The sequence below is a fragment of the Eleginops maclovinus genome, chromosome 6 (assembly GCF_036324505.1).
Source record: "Eleginops maclovinus isolate JMC-PN-2008 ecotype Puerto Natales chromosome 6, JC_Emac_rtc_rv5, whole genome shotgun sequence".
NCBI lineage: Eukaryota > Metazoa > Chordata > Actinopteri > Perciformes > Eleginopidae > Eleginops > Eleginops maclovinus.
This window is the reverse complement of record NC_086354.1, coordinates 370,287-387,413: the sequence shown is the minus strand read 5'-3', so window position 1 is coordinate 387,413 and position 17,127 is coordinate 370,287. Positions and strand designations below refer to the sequence as shown.

The 17,127-nt window shown below is 38.8% G+C and overlaps 2 protein-coding genes across 6 annotated transcripts in view; one reads left to right on the top strand and one right to left on the bottom strand.

The window, feature by feature from the left end:
• Positions 1-1,058, top strand: part of LOC134866224 (nucleoprotein TPR-like) — a 39,033-nt gene extending 37,975 nt beyond the window's left edge. For all 5 annotated transcript variants that reach the window (XM_063886267.1, XM_063886264.1, XM_063886266.1 and 2 more), the window contains exon 55: positions 729-1,058. In XM_063886267.1, the coding sequence (XP_063742337.1) occupies positions 729-784 (56 nt within the window). In that variant the 3' untranslated portion in view covers positions 785-1,058. The remainder of the gene's footprint in view (positions 1-728) is intronic.
• On the bottom strand, positions 637-11,984 carry prg4a (proteoglycan 4a). The gene is made up of 13 exons (XM_063885810.1): positions 11,912-11,984; positions 10,341-10,457; positions 9,520-9,633; positions 8,837-8,896; positions 8,391-8,453; positions 5,877-6,071; positions 5,254-5,343; positions 4,919-5,005; positions 4,340-4,479; positions 3,231-3,390; positions 2,962-3,057; positions 2,386-2,511; positions 637-1,769 (listed from the first exon to the last, which is right to left on the bottom strand). Exons 1-13 carry the CDS (start codon positions 11,982-11,984, stop codon positions 1,582-1,584), a joined length of 1,509 nt encoding a protein of 502 aa, XP_063741880.1. The 3' UTR covers positions 637-1,581.
• Positions 11,985-17,127: the final 5,143 nt, after the last annotated feature.

Genomic DNA, 17,127 nt, shown 5'->3' with positions numbered 1-17,127 from the left:
TTCCTCGTCTTTAAATCTCTTTTGCTTCGTGTACAAGCTGAAGAGATGTTCACGCTTTGTTTTACAGTATAAAATCAGTCAGTAAATCCCCCACTGGTGAATGCTTGAAGCCTCTGTGTGTCTTATAAGAGGCGGTTGCTAAAACGTGACTAAAAGAGAATGCTAAACGTCCTCACGCTGGACATTAGCCACCTTTAGCTTAGCGGTGGTAACATGAGGAGAGGTCCCAGTTCACCTCCTAGGCCCTGCTGTGGTGCCCTTGAGCAAGGCACCGGACACCTCCAATCCCCCCTCCCCATTGCTCCCCGGGCGCTGCACGGTAGCTGCCCACTGCTCCTAGTACTAGGATTGGTTAAATGCAGAGAACCAATTTCACTGTGTGTGCTCTGCTGTGTGCATGTATGTGACTAATAAAGAGGGCTTCATCCTCCGATTCTAGGGTTTCAACCTCCGATTCTATCTCTATCATGTTTTGTGTTTTGTTATAACAAACCCAAATCCATCAGTTTTTTGATGAGACGTTGTGAAGCTAACCCTCCGTCATCACTTTGTATGTGGTACATGTTCCAATAAAACTCCAGTCACTCTTTGGGTAATGATAAAGCTGTTTATTGAAGTGCAATAAGCAGAGAGCAGCATGAACATGGGGATACAATCAAACACAGAGACGATCACATGGGTTATCTCAGTCGCTGTTCCTGATGCCTCCTCCTCACATTTGTTTTCAGGCACTTTCTCTCGAGGAGGAAGGGGAGGGGCCATGGGCAGAGGGGGCTTGGCCTGATGAAGATGATTTCACCAGAGATCATCTGATCCAATATTAAACAGAAAAACCTACACTTATTCCACAGATTGCTTTTGTTGACATCTAGTGTGTTCTGTCCGCTGCAGATCAGTGATCTCTGGAGCAGGATAGCTGTGTCTGAGAAATGTACCATCAATCTCTGATTCTAATTCAGTTGTGCGTAGTCTTGATTATTTTTGTAAGTTCTTCATTTTGCTCTGTTTTTAGGCTGTTAATACACTTTTAATATTAAAGCTGAATAATGATAAGCAGTGATATGTGTTGTCTTCAATCAGTGATAACTCCTGACTCCACACCTCTATAATGCGCCTTACGTCCATGTTCTGACCCAATGCAAAGTGACACAGAATATAGTGTGACACAGTTAGTGCTGGAACTCTGTCTAATAATCGATAGTTAGATCAATAGAAAATGACGCAACAATATTAGTATCTTATCTTCTGGGTTTACATTCTTAAATGTAAGAAAATGGCTGTTTCTCTGTTTATATTAAGCATTATTTTTAGGGTGTTTACTTGTTGTTGGAGGTTTTGGTGATTTCATTGCCTAAAACGTGTACATTTTAAAAACATGAATTGTTTTTCAAGAGTAATTAATTGTGAAAATAGGGTTAATAACAGCGCCAAACGTAATGGACGACATGTTTGATACTATAGTATTATACTACTATACTCTTTGTAAATTCTTAATTATGTTATTCAAATTTGTGAAGAATATTGGGTCGACATCCCTGGAGATATTGTCCGGTAAAACCAGAGCATTACGTCAGGATGTTTCTAGGGACAGCGCAGCCACACTCTGATGGAGTTAGCCGGGGGGGGAGTGTTAGCATTCTGAGTGGCCATGTTGGTGAGGTCGCTGTACAGGACAGGGCTGAGGATTGGCGTGCGGGCTGGGGCTGCGGGAGGGCGAGGTGTGGTCAGCACCGGCAGGTCTCCTGAAATGTGGACACTGAAGAAGAGAGCTGCAGAGAGAGAGAGAATTATTACTAACTAGCTCACAAACGGGAGGAGATTCAGAGCTGTTTCTAAAGCCCCACTAAATGTAAAGACCCAGCATGGAACATGTGAAGAGTCTGTAGGACAATATGTTAGTGTAATCAAGAAGATGACCCCTGGTATTTTATTTGTTATATCGTAGTAGTTACTAATGAAAAGCAGGGTTATACTCTTGTTCTTATTTGAGGTAGAGCTCATATTGAACGGTTTTCTGTAAGACAAATCCAATGATCTGTTTTTGAAAATTCTGAAATACTGAGAGATGCCTCTGAGGTGAAGAAGTAGAAGGTGGCATGAGAAGAAAAGACTGAAGTTAAATACAAGTATCTTCAAACTGTACTTTAGAAACATTTTCAATCACTGCTGCTGTTTTAAACTGCATGAAACACCAGCAGTGTATACCCACTATACAGGAGTCAACAGTGGTAGTTTAATTTATCTTTAGTATTATTTCATTCTGAAATGGAGCTGTCACAAAACCCAACATCCCCTGGGGATACATTCGTTCTGATTCTGGTGGTCAACTGTTTCTCTCTCTCTGCTTTAGTGAGAAAGGTGAGTGTGTAACAGGCGGGTTCTTACGTCCAGAGAAGATGTAGTGCTCGTACAGCCCCCCCATCAGAGGGCGGGGCAGGGACAGGGCGGAGGTGACGGGGGAAGGGAATCCCTTCAGAGACACTCTGATGTTGACCTCTGCACCCCGAAGAACTGATGAGAGAAATGAGAACATCATTTGATGGATAAACCTGATAAAACTCCTGTTTTTATGAAGTTATTTTAATCTTATGGCATCCTGACTGCTGACTACTTAGTCATGATACTCTATAGGGGGTTGGTTTGTGGCTGTGGTAGGAGAAATATTCAGATTTCTTAGCTAAAAGAATTAATATCAAACTAATAATACTGTAATAAAAATAAAAAAGTCCGCAATTGGAAATGTAACTTTAGTAAAAGTAAAATTCATTGTGGTATACTGTAGGTATCAAACATAAAACCATTTAATGTAGAACATCTCTCTAATAACAAAAAAAAACACTCAGATCTGATTTTGTAAATAGTATTTTTTATATTTAGACACATTCTTAGAGACAATTAATGCTGGATTTTTAAAAATGTTTGGAGGACCACTTAGGGCAAATGGTTTTGTTAGATACTGACCGGCCTGGCGAGTGAAGCGTGCCTTCGGGGGGGTTCTGGGTGTGTTGCTGCAAGGAGCACTGCCTGCTGGGAAACTGAACCTCTGCATGACGTCTCCTACGGGACCGACAGGGAGAGCAGCTGCTGGTCAGATCCACAAACTCCACTTCATCAAGAAGACAAACTGCGTCCCTCTGTGTGCGACGGGTTGTTCATCTCGTGTGTGTGTGTGTGTGTGCGTGTGTGCGTGTGTGCGCGTGCGTGTGTGCGCGTGCGTGCGCACTCCTCACCACTCTTAAAGAAGTACACTATCTCCGGGGAGCTCCTGGTGGCCGGCACTGCCAGCACAGCACTGATTCTTCCTGTCAGCCCTGGGAACTCTGAGGTCAGAGGTCGGGGGTAACCCGGCTCCATCACCATGTTCCCGTCCAGACGCCATAACTGCTCCCCCTGCAGCGGGGGGGAGAGGAGGAGAGACGGTTACTTTTTAGAAAACATTATTTAAGCCGATTACAGACCAAGCACGTGCCATGGCAGTGTGTGTTTCCAAGGATCCTCCTGCTTCAGGTCTGTAGAGCAGAATGATGTCACTGTTTAGGATGGTTTGATTAACGACCATAGTGCATCTAGTTTCCAGAGTTTACACAAACACAATGCCAATGATTAGTTATTTTAGATTTTAGTCCATCTTTTCTTTGAATAAACAGTACATGACAGTATTATAATTTGTATTAAATGTTAAGCCGAGGCCTTGCAGGAGCAATCAGACCTCCTGAGCTCTGTAACAATCATTGAGGAGGTGTAACAGATTCTCCCACATTGTAAAGACAGGGTTCATATTGCCTTTACTGTAACCCGTCTTGGCATTAGAATGTACAGTATATTCAGTATATGTATATACATTTTTCAGCAACAATGATATTGCTTGGAAAAATGTGTAATTTTTTTGTTTGAAAAGTGTTAAATTTGAATAAGATTCTTTTGTAAATGTTTTCTCCTATATCTAAAATAGCATTTAGCAGATTTTTTTTTTTTTTTAGAGAAACACCAACTCGCATTGTGTTCAGTGACCCTGTGAACATATAGAAAAATAAATAGTTTGTATAAGTTTGTGAGACAAAGTATGCAAAAAGTCCAGAATAAAGTTGATAAACTCCTTCAATGATTTAATAATTGTAAGTTTGAAGAAACATAAACACCTTATTATAATCTTTTCAAAATTATTGTACACAAAACGATGTATTTATTTCACATTATAACAAATACGGGCTGTTCCAGACCCTGGGGCCTCGGCTGTGGGATTATTGTGATGTAGGTGAGTATCAGAAGCTGCTGCAGAATGAGTATCACTGTCGGTAGAAGTGGGGTCGTGAGGTCTGGGGTCTGCTAATATCTGTACCTTGATGATGTAGGTGTGGGCGTGGCAGTTGCAGCGTGTGAATACTGTGTCAATGGGAGAGGACACACCCAGAGTGTCTGTGATCATCTGAGGACCCCCAACTGAGCGGCTGACCGGGTCCACTGACCACAGTAGCTCACCTGACACACACACACACATTAACGACATTAACATACATCAGTCATCAGTAGTGGGAGGAGTATTACAATGCTATCCATTCCACAAGGCAAAAAAAAGTGAAATCCTGCTGTACAAATGTTACTTAAGAAAAGTAATAAAAAGAATGTTGGTAAAATATTAAACAAAAATGTAGCCAAAAAAGAAAATGTAAAATATTAAATAAATTGAAAAATGACCTAAATGTTTAGACATGCTTATTAATGATTCCTCAGTTGCCTAGATGAATAGGCTTTTAAACTGTTGTCTGGTTTCATTTCTGACTAAATATAATATTTTATAAACTCATGTGCTTATATGCAAAAACCTTCATTTGTAATTTAACTCAATACTAAAATTATCAAGGAGTTGTGGTAAAGTAACAAAAAGGAAAACAAATAAGAAGATGTGTGTTTCACTGACCTTTAAATATCAGAATGGTCCCATTGCTGAGAGCTGTCAGTCCATCGATGGGAGAATCACTGCAGAGGTTCACATCAGCCAAGAGTCCTACACACACACACACACACACACACACACACACACACACACACACACACACACACACACACACACACACACACACACACACACACACATATACAGACATCATCTGGTCATAATAATCTTTAACGGTGTACAACTTTATACATTTAGGGTAACTTTCAGTTAGCTGAAACAGAAAGAAAAAGACAGAATGTGTAAAGAAACAATCATCATAAGAGACGAAATAACAAACACAAGACCATTTATCCTACCTGTCCCCTGGCCCTCAGAGAGACCCAGGGCCTGGGCTACGTCCTGCAAGGTGCTGGGTCTGGGCCTGAAGCCTTCTGGGCCACTGAGACCTGGGAACCAAAACATTGCAATAAATATTATGAATACTTGTCTCTAACTTACCTAAGATACATACATTTTTTCAAGCTATTTTTAAACTAAAATCTACAGAATTCTTCTGATTTTTAAAACAGATTTGAACTAAATGAACCTTTGTTGTCCCTGAGTCAAATTTGACCCATTCCTACATGTTTTTTTGTGAAAACCAGATGTTATTTCATCACAACTTTCTTTGCAGTAAGTGTTTTATGTAAACAAATAGCATCTAGTGTAACTATGTGCTGCCCATAACAAATTGAAATGGAAAAACAGAACCTTGCCTAAAATGACCAGTCTGAGATAATCCATCAAATTAAGTTAGTCAGATCCTAAACATGATCAAAGTCCATTTTTTTATAATACAGTAGAATACAGAGATAATGCAGTATCTTTTACAAACAGTCAAACAAGGAGAACAGTTGTACAGTTGACATCCCAATTTCAACCAATTCAACAAATGTTAAATTCTAAATGAAATACATTAAAATAATATCTGTATTCAAACCTTGACTTGGCCCAGATGTGGCCCCTCCGGCAGGGGCCAGCAGCAGGTGGGCATTCAGGACACCATCAACAGCTCCAGGAGTAGAGGGGCCGACAGGAGCTCCGCTGCCCAGCGACAGAGCACTGAGGCTGGGCAGAGAGGAGCCAGCGGCTGGGGAGTGTCGAACTCCACCATGAGAGGGGAGGTTACTCCCCCCTAAAGGAGGAAAAGGGAGGGAGGGGTTTAGTGATTTTATATAAACATAATTATCTTTTGAAAAGATGTTAAATTGAAAGAGGCCCTATTTGGCTTTTTGGGGTGTTCCCTGTCCTGTAGTGTGTCCTATAGGTTTTGTGCATGTAAATGGTCTGCAAAGGCTAAAATCCATGTGTTCCTTCCAGAGGGCGGGACAGCTCTAAGCGGTTGACCAATCACAACAGAGCCGGCTGCTGCAAAGGCAGTATGAGAAAAATAAAGAGCTTTTTGAAAATTAAAGCATGGAGACATGTCCCAGTAGAGACTCTACATACTGATATACACCTGAACATCAGCAGGAGAGGACTCTTTAAAGTAGAGACACTACATACTGATATACACCTGAACATCAGCAGGAGAGGACTCTTTAAAGTAGAGACTCTACATCCTGATATACACCTGAACATCAGCAGGAGAGGACTCTTTAAAGTAGAGACTCTACATCCTGATATACACCTGAACACCAGCAGGAGAGGACTCTTTAAAGTAGAGACTCTACATACTGATATACACCTGAACATCAGCAGGAGAGGACTCTTTAAAGTAGAGACACTACATACTGATATACACCTGAACATCAGCAGGAGAGGACTCTTTAAAGTAGAGACACTACATACTGATATACACCTGAACATCAGCAGGAGAGGACTCTTTAAAGTAGAGACTCTACATCCTGATATACACCTGAACACCAGCAGGAGAGGACTCTTTAAAGTAGAGACTCTACATACTGATATACACCTGAACATCAGCAGGAGAGGACTCTTTAAAGTAGAGACACTACATACTGATATACACCTGAACATCAGCAGGAGAGGACTCTTTAAAGTAGAGACACTACATACTGATATACACCTGAACATCAGCAGGAGAGGACTCTTTAACGTAGAGACTCTACATACTGATATACACCTGAACATCAGCAGGAGAGTACTCTTTAAAGTAGAGACACTACATACTGATATACACCTGAACATCAGCAGGAGAGGACTCTTTAAAGTAGAGACACTACATACTGATATACACCTGAACATCAGCAGGAGAGGACTCTTTAAAGTAGAGACACTACATACTGATATACACCTGAACATCAGCAGGAGAGGACTCTTTAAAGTAGAGACACTACATACTGACATACACCTGAACATCAGCAGGAGAGGACTCTTTAAAGTAGAGACACTACATACTGATATACACCTGAACATCAGCAGGAGAGGACTCTTTAACGTAGAGACTCTACATACTGATATACACCTGAACATCAGCAGGAGAGTACTCTTTAAAGTAGAGACACTACATACTGATATACACCTGAACATCAGCAGGAGAGGACTCTTTAAAGTAGAGACGCTACATACTGATATACACCTGAACATCAGCAGGAGAGGACTCTTTAAAGTAGAGACGCTACATACTGACATACACCTGAACATCAGCAGGAGAGGACTCTTTAAAGTAGAGACGCTACATACTGATATACACCTGAACATCAGCAGGAGAGGACTCTTTAAAGTAGAGACACTACATACTGATATACACCTGAACATCAGCAGGAGAGGACTCTTTAAAGTAGAGACGCTACATACTGATATACACCTTTTTTTTCTAGGCTCTTATCTTTTTATGTTATATGTTCTTTTATATTTGCACTGTGGGACTGCCAGAAACGGTATTTTAATTTTCTGTTTGTTTAACACATGTGGAAACTTTGACAATAAAGTGGACTTTGACTTTGACACCTAAACATCAGCAGGAGAGGACTCTTTAAAATGAAAGAAAGAAAGAAATGTTCCGAACCCTGTTGAAGTTGATTTGTCGGTGCAGCAGGAGCTCGGCCAGAGGAGCTGGCAGTCAGTTGAGTGATTGACCCCGGACACTGACCCCTGGGGTACCGTGAGCAGGGGCCTCTCGCTACATAAAAACATATGAATAAAATTGCCATTACAATCAATCAATCATTACAATACATGATCCAGAACTGACTAACATATTCACAGGTTTGGTTATAAAAAACAGCTGAATGTACTTTTAGGTGATCTGTAGACTATTTCCCCATTTCCAGTTTTTATGCTAGGCTAAGCTAACCGGCCTTTATTCATATTTTCTTAGTGGTATTCAGCTTCTCATCCAACTCCCTGCAAAAAAAAGATAAATCGTATTTTCCTAAACACTATTGTCTTGAAGTCTTGAAAGCATTTATTGTATTTAATGAATGTTTTTTTGAACACAGTAGGGTTTTTGTTCCTTATTCTGAATGAACAAGCATTAAAACAACCTCACCTGAGTACCATTCTTCACTCTCACTGTTGGAGTCTCCCCACCCCCTACCTGGGCTCCGATTTCCTGAAGAGGAAAAAATATCAGTTTTATGGTGAGAACGCACACGTTATCAACCAGCCTGATGGTATTCAAAACTAAAGTCTGCAACTTATTTCAAGCTTGCCTTAAAGTCTAAACTTTAATATATTGAAATATGTAACTTATTGTGTTCATCTTAGTACCTGCATTTATGCGCATACAAATATTTATTGCATTAATGAGTCCCCTTTTTTTATTTTCATCTCACGTCTTGTATGTGTGGGTAGTAAACATGAGCTAACATGGCTGAAATTGGGATTTGTTTGGTTACCTAACTCAGTACAGAGTGTTAGATCTGGTTAGTGATCCCGTAAAAGCTACAATGACAAGAGAGCAGCTATCGTGCTGGTGGGTGAGGTAATGCTGACCTGAAGCTGCAGCTCTCAGAGGCTGTGCAGTCCTGGAGTGAGACACTGACACAACGGCATCTGAGAGAGGGAACAGAGGAACACAACACTCAGATCAGTCTTAATAAAGCTTCAATTTGACTTAAAGGTCCGCTGTTATGCAAAATCCCCTTCTTCATGTCTTTTATACATAAACATGTGTCCCCTCTGTGTTCAGACACTCTGAAAGTTTTAGGAACAAAGATCACCTCTCTTATTGTCCTGATCCATCTCTATAAAAACATGTCTGAAAATCAACTGATCAGATGTAGGAAACTTTGTGATGTCACTATGTTTTTGGGGGTTGTGCAACCATTAGCCAATAACCTATCAAGGTAACCTCCACCCACATTATCACCTGGATCTCCTCCTAGAGCACCATTTTGGTTTTTTAAACCAATCACTTCTCAGAGGGGCGTGGCCAGCAGCAGCTCATTAGCATTTAAAGCTACAGACACAGATTCAGCACTTCAGGAACAGGGCTGAAACAGAGAGGCTTATGGAATGCTGCAATGATCTGTTTGGTGTTTCAGCCAATCAGAGACAGGTTCTGTATATATCTGAGACTTGTAATATATAGGGTATAATAAAGAACCTTTAAATATTGTATGAGTTGCTAAGTCGCAGAAGGCACGGTGTGAACTGGTGTAGCTGTTGGTTATTACCGCAGTGTAGCTGGTAGTCCTGACAACAGGTGCTGTACTGGCTACACTGTTCATCACACTCACACAGCCGGCCACGGCTGAACATCTCCCCACAGCGACCCTGACAGGACTGATCTGAGAACAGCAGACAGAACAGCACACAGATGTGGAGCTGCTTCAGGCACATTCGGTCAAACTGGGGTAAAGTTTTGGAAACCATCTAACAGATATAGCCCCCTAAAGATGATCGCAACAAATTCCCATCTAAGTTGCTCTATTATGAGGTTCATTTTAGTCTCACTACCAGGGAAATATAAATGAAGTCTCTAGTTCTGAGCGATGTAACAGAACATTTGTTTGTTAAACTGAGCTGCTGGATTCTGATGGTTCCAGATTAGCAGAACACATTGAAACTGAAGCTCATCAAATGTTCTGTTAAATTTAAACAACAGGGGCTGCAAGGTTAAAGAGAATAAAACGAGCTAAAAAAGCTGAAAGATTTCGATATAGCTTTAAAAGTTCTATAGCAAATAAAACAGCAAACTAAAGGGGCTCCAAAAAACAGAACAAAAAAAATAAAAAATTACTCCAGGATAATGAGACAAAAGAAGCTAAACTGTTCCATAGAGCTTTTTCACATTATAGCCATTTATGATATTAGAAAAAAACATATAGAGCACTAAAGCAAAAGCATAAGCTTCAACCATAGCTCTGTGCACGCTGTTTTCTGAACATTTTAACAGATTATTCTGATGCAAAGTGGTGGGGACAAAGGTGACCTTTTCCAAAAGTGGTGGGGACATGTCCCCAGTGTCCCCGGTATAAAGGACGCCTATGATTACCTGTGGTGCAGGTAGCCTGGAAGTCCTGGCAGCACTCGTTGTGTCTGAGGCAGCTGAAGTCACAGGTACACTGCTGTCCTCTGGTGAACACCTCCCCACAGCGGCCCACACAGCTGCCTGCACAGAGAGAGTGTTTGTGTGTGTGTGTGTGTGTGTGTGTGTGTGTGTGTGTGTGTGTGTGTGTGTGTGTGTGTGTGTGTGTGTGTGTGTGTGTGTGTGTGTGTGTGTGTGTGTGTGTGTGTTGCATTGTACATGTGTTATAGCACCATCATCTCAAGTATCATAAATTCAGTGTCGGAAGAAGTACTCAGATCCCTACCTTTACTAAAAGTACAAATACTATGGTCTTAAAATACTCAATTTTGTAAGTAAAAGTCCTGATTTCAAAATGTTACTCAAGTAAAAGTAGAAACGAATTAGTATCAAGTGTACTTATGAGTAAAATACAAAGAGTACTCATTCTGAACAATGATCCATTTCAGGATAATATAAGTACAGTAGTATTAGCTGAATCGTATCAAAGTATCAAAAGTGAAATGAGGTTTTAGTGAATACAGTGGATTTTTTCACATTTATTATTATTATGACTATTAAACTATTCTGTTTTTCAGTATTGTAGTTGGTCAATTTGGAATTTTTGGATACTAGAAATACTGTGTAGATTAGTAGTAAAGTACTGCATTACCATCATATCAACATGTGTTTTTATATGTCCAAAGTAACTAGTAACTGTAAGTGCTAAGATAAGATGGTCTTTGGTTGGACTTATAACTTCAAACTGTACATTTCAACATTTATATTTTATTTAATATTCCACTCCTTGCACTCAACTGTATATATTATTTTTACTTTAATGCTGGTTTATTGTATTTCCATTTTGAGATATTTCTATTTTTTTAGAATTGTTTGTTTCTATTTTTAATTTCTAAATGTGTGCAAGGCCTTGTTTTGTTTTATGCTGCTGCAACCCAAACATGTCCCAATTTGGGATAGATAAAGTATATCTTGTCTTATCTTATCTTATCTTATAAAGGTAGTGCAGTACAACATTTACCGTGAAACATACAGCAGTAGAATTAGAAAGCTCTAAATGGAAATACTCAAGTGAAGTACAAATGTGTAAAAAATTTACAAATACAATAATTAAATGTACTTAAATTCTTTCCATCAAAGCTTTAAGTTGATTGTAATACATCATAGGTATTAGGGATGGAATATTCAACCTGAAATGTCAGCACAGCTCAGCTGCATCATTCACATTTATGGTTTGATTTTATATTCTGTACAGTATTAAATGTGCATCATGAGAATGTTCAGTTTTTAACAATGCATCAGAGTTTTGCAATAAAAGCACATTGGAACCTGCAATGCATCAGATATTAAAACATTTTATACTATAGAGAAATGCATTACCAAGTTCTAACATCAGGGAAATAATAGCATTATCAAAAATATTACTGGATATCTTTCTTAGAAAGGCGTTATAGAGTACATTCAAACACAATTTGCCATAGTTTAATTTAGAATTAGTTCAGATTTTAAGCGTTGAATAAATGTGTGTGAGAGCGTACCTGGTCTAGCAGCATCAGAGTGAGTGACAGCGAAGCCGAGCAGCAGGAGAGACCACAGAGACGCTTCCATCATCTTCAATGAGAGCACAAACACACACTGCGATAAACAGAGAGAGAGAGAGAGAGAGAGAGGAGAGATCAGCTGCTGCAGATCACTCTTTCTGTCTTTGCTCTTCTGTCAGTGTGTCACTCTTATATATGAGACAGAAGCTCTGAGGCAGGACACATTAAATAAGCACAACACACACACACACACACACACACACACACACACACACACACACACACACACACACACACACACACACACACACACACACACACACACACACACACACACACACACACACACACACACACACACACACACACACACACACACACACACACTACACTCACAGTCTAATTAAATACTGCCAAGATGTTCCTAAGCTTCCTACACTGCCACAAAGTGAACTCCTACACACAGGAACACACTTCAGAACCAGACATAGAGTAACCAGTGGTGGAAGAACTACTTAAATCTTTTACTTCATTAAAAGTAATTATACTCAAGTGTAGAAATACTCTGTTACAAATAAAGGTCTGGCATTTGAAATGTTACTTAAATAAAAGAACAAAAGTAGCATCATCATAATTTACTTAAAGTACCAAAAGTCAAATAATTCATTACAATGATTGGTCCACTTCAGAATAATATACAGTATATACTATATCCATTATTGATTTTGATTCTGCAGCTGGTAATAACTTTTAATAACTGTTTATACTGTCAGGTATCTGAAATAGTATGACATAATTCAATAGTCAATTTCATTTTCAAACTAACAATATGAACGTGCAAAGGAACTATAATTTATCTTGTCAAATAATAATAATAATAATAATAATAATAATAATCATCATTTATTTTATTTATGGGCGCCTTTCAAAACTCTCAAGGACACTTTACAGAGCATAACTGAAAACAAGCAACAAAGAAGGTCAAACAGTAATTCGAGACTTAAAAAATAAAGACTTAAAAACAACAATCAGTTTAGAGGAATTATGATATAGAATACGCCAAATAAATGTATCAGTTAAAAGTAATATTTTTGCTAAAACATTATGGTGGAGTAAAAGTATGAAGTAGCATAAAAGCTAAATTCTCAATTAAAGTGCAAGTACCTCAAAAATATATACTTGAACACAGTACTTGTAAATGTACTTAGTTATTTTCCACCAATGAATGTAACTAAGTACAAATGACCACAGTTACTGCTTTCACAGTTTTCTAAAATACTAGAAAAAATATACAAAATAAGACTAAATGACTTTATCACCAAACATAACATACTGTATGAACAACAATATGGTTTCAGGGCTAACAAAACACCATTTGCAGTCATATAATTTGTTTAAGACATTACCAAGGCTATAGAAAACAAAGAATATGCAGTAGGGATATTTCTGGTCTTGAAAAATGCATTTGACATGGTACACTCTGGTGTGGGGACAATTTGCAACAGCTCCTGGATACTTTGGAAAAGGAATCGAGAGGGATGTTAAGATTTGGTTTGACCAAAACAAATGAACATTGAACGCAAGCAAAACCAAATTCATAGTATTTGGGAATCGAACTGCCAATACAGAGAAGGAACTCACAATAAATGGCGTAGGAATAGAAAGAGTATTGGAAATAAAATGTATTGGAATAATGATCGACAATGAATTAAGTTGGAAACCACATATAAGTTACATTAAAGCCAAAATAACCAAGTCAATATAAATTCTGAATAAAGTCAAAGACCGAATAAATCAGTCTTTGTGGAGGTTTGGGGGAACACATACAAAGCAAATACACATCCAATCTTTATCCTGCAAAAAAGAGCCCTACGAAGACAATCAACAAATCCATTATTGAAAAACTAAAACTACAAGACCTGGTTGAATATAAAACTATCCAAATGATGTTCAAACCCGCAAATCAACTATTGCCTCATAGTGTCCAGGGACTGTTCACACTGAGAAATAACTGTAATGTGAGCTGAAATACTGTGCAACTTCATCTAAGCTAAAAAAAACTATTCAGAAATCAAATCCTGAATGGTTAAGAGCAGGGCCGGTGATTTCCGGATTATTCTTGTCTTTGACGATTTCGGTTTACCAGTAAAAATTATTATTATGATTTTTTGTACAAAGAGATTATTTTTATTTAAAAAAAACAATGAGTCAATTCACGAATGCTGATGACAATGAACTGAACTTTGATTTTCATGAACAATGAAAAATAAATTAGAGGGGGAAGGACCACAAACGTTTGTACGCTTCTTCTTGCCCCTTTTGAACATGAAGGAAAACTACTCGAGTATTTATTGTTATAACTTGTAAAGTTAAATAAATTGACTGATACAACAATGTTTGTGTTTTGCTTGGCCTAAAAAGCATGTATTTTTCTGTGAACATTTTAACTTGTTCTATATTCTTCATTTAACAATATCAATATTGGTCTGCTGTATATATATTACCATTAAATTAATGGAGTACATTATTGTACTTAAATACAATATTTCAGTGAAATGATGAGACCTTCGGCTCACCCACATGTGATATTACTCCTGCTGTTTTGGGCCAACTGGAGGAATGAGGGGCTTGAGCCGGCCAAAAGTGATGTCATGTGGTTTTGATCATTATTCTTTATAGAGTTTCAATTGTTTGTTGGTCATAAAAAGTGTCTACATGTGGGAGACTTTAACAAGGAGAGGAAGAGGGCAAGGAGCTGAGGAGAGGAAACCAATGAGAGGGTCAATCTGGGGAGGCCCTACTTGCAGTTTGATGTGGAGCAGTGTTACTTTACATGAAGACAGACCACTGTGGAGATGAGGGCTAGTGTAAACGCAGGAACTATATTATAAAATACTCCCAGACCATCTATTGTTTTATGCAACACAGGGGCAACTTAAGTCAGTAAACGTGAAAAATCAACACATTTCCTACATAAAATAAGATCAGCAGTAAAATGCACTTTTATTTAAAAGTACTCATCCATGTGGGCATTATCCAAATAATATATAACATGTTAAGTACAAAGTAGCATGAAAAGGAAATACTCAAGTGAAGTACATCAAAAATGTGGTTACATTTTCCTATGGTGTTAATCTGTTGCTGGTGGATCATTATAGTATGTTTGCCCCCGTTTCACATAAACAAAGCTCTGTGTCATGGACATGTCATGAAAAATTGCGCCATTTCCATGGCAACTGAACAACGTCAGTCCCCTGATAAAGATGACATGTTGATTGATCTACAAAAAGCCTGTAAATGAACTTTGATTTGAGAAATAATGAACGTGTCAAACAATGGTTTACAATGTTAAGGATTACCTGCTCGGCTTCGGAAATATTTTTTATTAACTTGTATGATGTCGAATCACACATGTCAAATTGAATTTAAATTCAATAATATTGTCTTGCTGTACATGGTCTTGCAGTTTGACAGCTACGACTTTATATTGTGCCATTCTTAAATGGGGAAAACAGAAATGAACAAGAATTTACTAGTAATAAATACCAGACATATATATTTGTTTTAATGAATGTGAAGACAGAGGTCAGCTATATAGAGTTCTCTGCTTTCCACTGTGATGTTTCAGTTGGCAGTTAAACCTTTATTTTATGAATTATCGGGCCTTCTCTTAGAGCGTCCCTATTCTGCCTTGATGGCTTTCCCCTTCCTTGTGTGTTATATGGGTTTTAGTGCATCTAACTGGTGAGCAAAGGATAACATCATACATTAGCAAGAAATAAATGTCACAATTTTACAAGGAGACCTAGATTCTATGGTAACTTTGTTACTACATTGGCCCCATAGTGGGACCTGCAGCTCAGGAGTCTGTGGATTGAACTCAGACCCCACAGTATGTTGAAGTGTCCTGGGGAAGATACTGAACCCCAGATTGCTTCCCAAATGTCAATGGATTATCATTTCTACTTGCAAAACTTCCTTAATGAGCAACTGAATAGAAATATGCAGTGATCACATTTTACACAGAGTGGCTTTCATAATCAGTCGTTTCACACAGAGTATTTTAAAAGGAAAGGCTGTTTAAGACTTGTTGACAGTCTGTCTCCCAGGCATCTGTTAGAGAGCTACACTATGTGAGTGAGTCAGTGCAGCAGACCCACACACCAACACTCCCACCCATCACCTGTCACTGCACAGCGCTCTGTGTTTTCACTTCAGCAGTTCATTATGTGTGATGGGCAGCGCTCTAATGAGCTCTCGGGGAGGGGTGGGGTCACAGTGAGGTGTTGTGATTGGTCAAGCGGTCAGATTAAAGCAGCTCATAAAAACTTTATTAGCACCCCACATTGTGACCATGTACAGACTGTGGGACACATGCATCACCACACACACACATTCATACACACTTAATTAAAGTTGAGAAACAGGAGGCCAGACAGACATGACTCTGAAAATGTGTTTAAAGTGTGTCGTTAACCTGACGTGATTGTAAATTTAGTTTTTTAATACATAAAGTCAGACAGTTGGTGTGTCATTTTCTCTCGGTAGATTCCAGAATTTGTGTTGATCTGCATTTAACATGTGTCATTATACTACCACTGGACCCTGGTAATGAGACAGTGACCAGTGTCTGCTCACATGACCTCATCCTCCCGGTGTCTTCCTGCTCTCAGTTCCTTTTGAGTTTCATAGGGTTTGAGGTTTATTTCTCTTGTGGGTAAGGATGCTCTTTTTCTGTTTACTTTCAGTCTGTGGTCACATGAGCTCAAATTAAGAACATCTAGCTCACATTTTGATGATTGTTTTGACTTGTTTTCTCAAAAGTGTTCTTTTCTTTGACCAAACACTAAATTATAATACCTGGGACACAATGTATTTTACTAAGAGTTTTGCTATTTATTATTTACCCTCTTCCAGAGCGACCGCTGGCCATGCAGGGTGTATTGAATGAAACATTAGGTGAAACTATGTTTATTTGCTAATGTGGATTCTAAATAGCAAAACACTTCATACACAACCAATCCCCTGTGACACAACACTCGGCATAAAAGTAAAAAATGACTCCAGCAGACATGACTGCAACACAGAGACACTGACTTTGAACAGAGGCCATGGTTAAGTTACTTGGTATTATAAAGATTCTGATTATTAGCTTGTAGAAATGATAAATCAAATAATAACCAAATATTGATACATACAGGTTAACACGTTTC

Coding starts and splice junctions, on each gene's coding strand:
- prg4a (XM_063885810.1), bottom strand. CDS start 11,984: ATGATGGAAGCGTCTCTGTGGTCTCTCCTGCTGCTCGGCTTCGCTGTC. Junction 5,344..5,876: donor CACATCTGGGCCAAGTCAAG/GTTTGAATACAG, acceptor TTTGGTTCCCAG/GTCTCAGTGGCCCAGAAGGC. Junction 5,006..5,253: donor CTCTGAGGGCCAGGGGACAG/GTAGGATAAATG, acceptor GTGTGTGTGTAG/GACTCTTGGCTGATGTGAAC.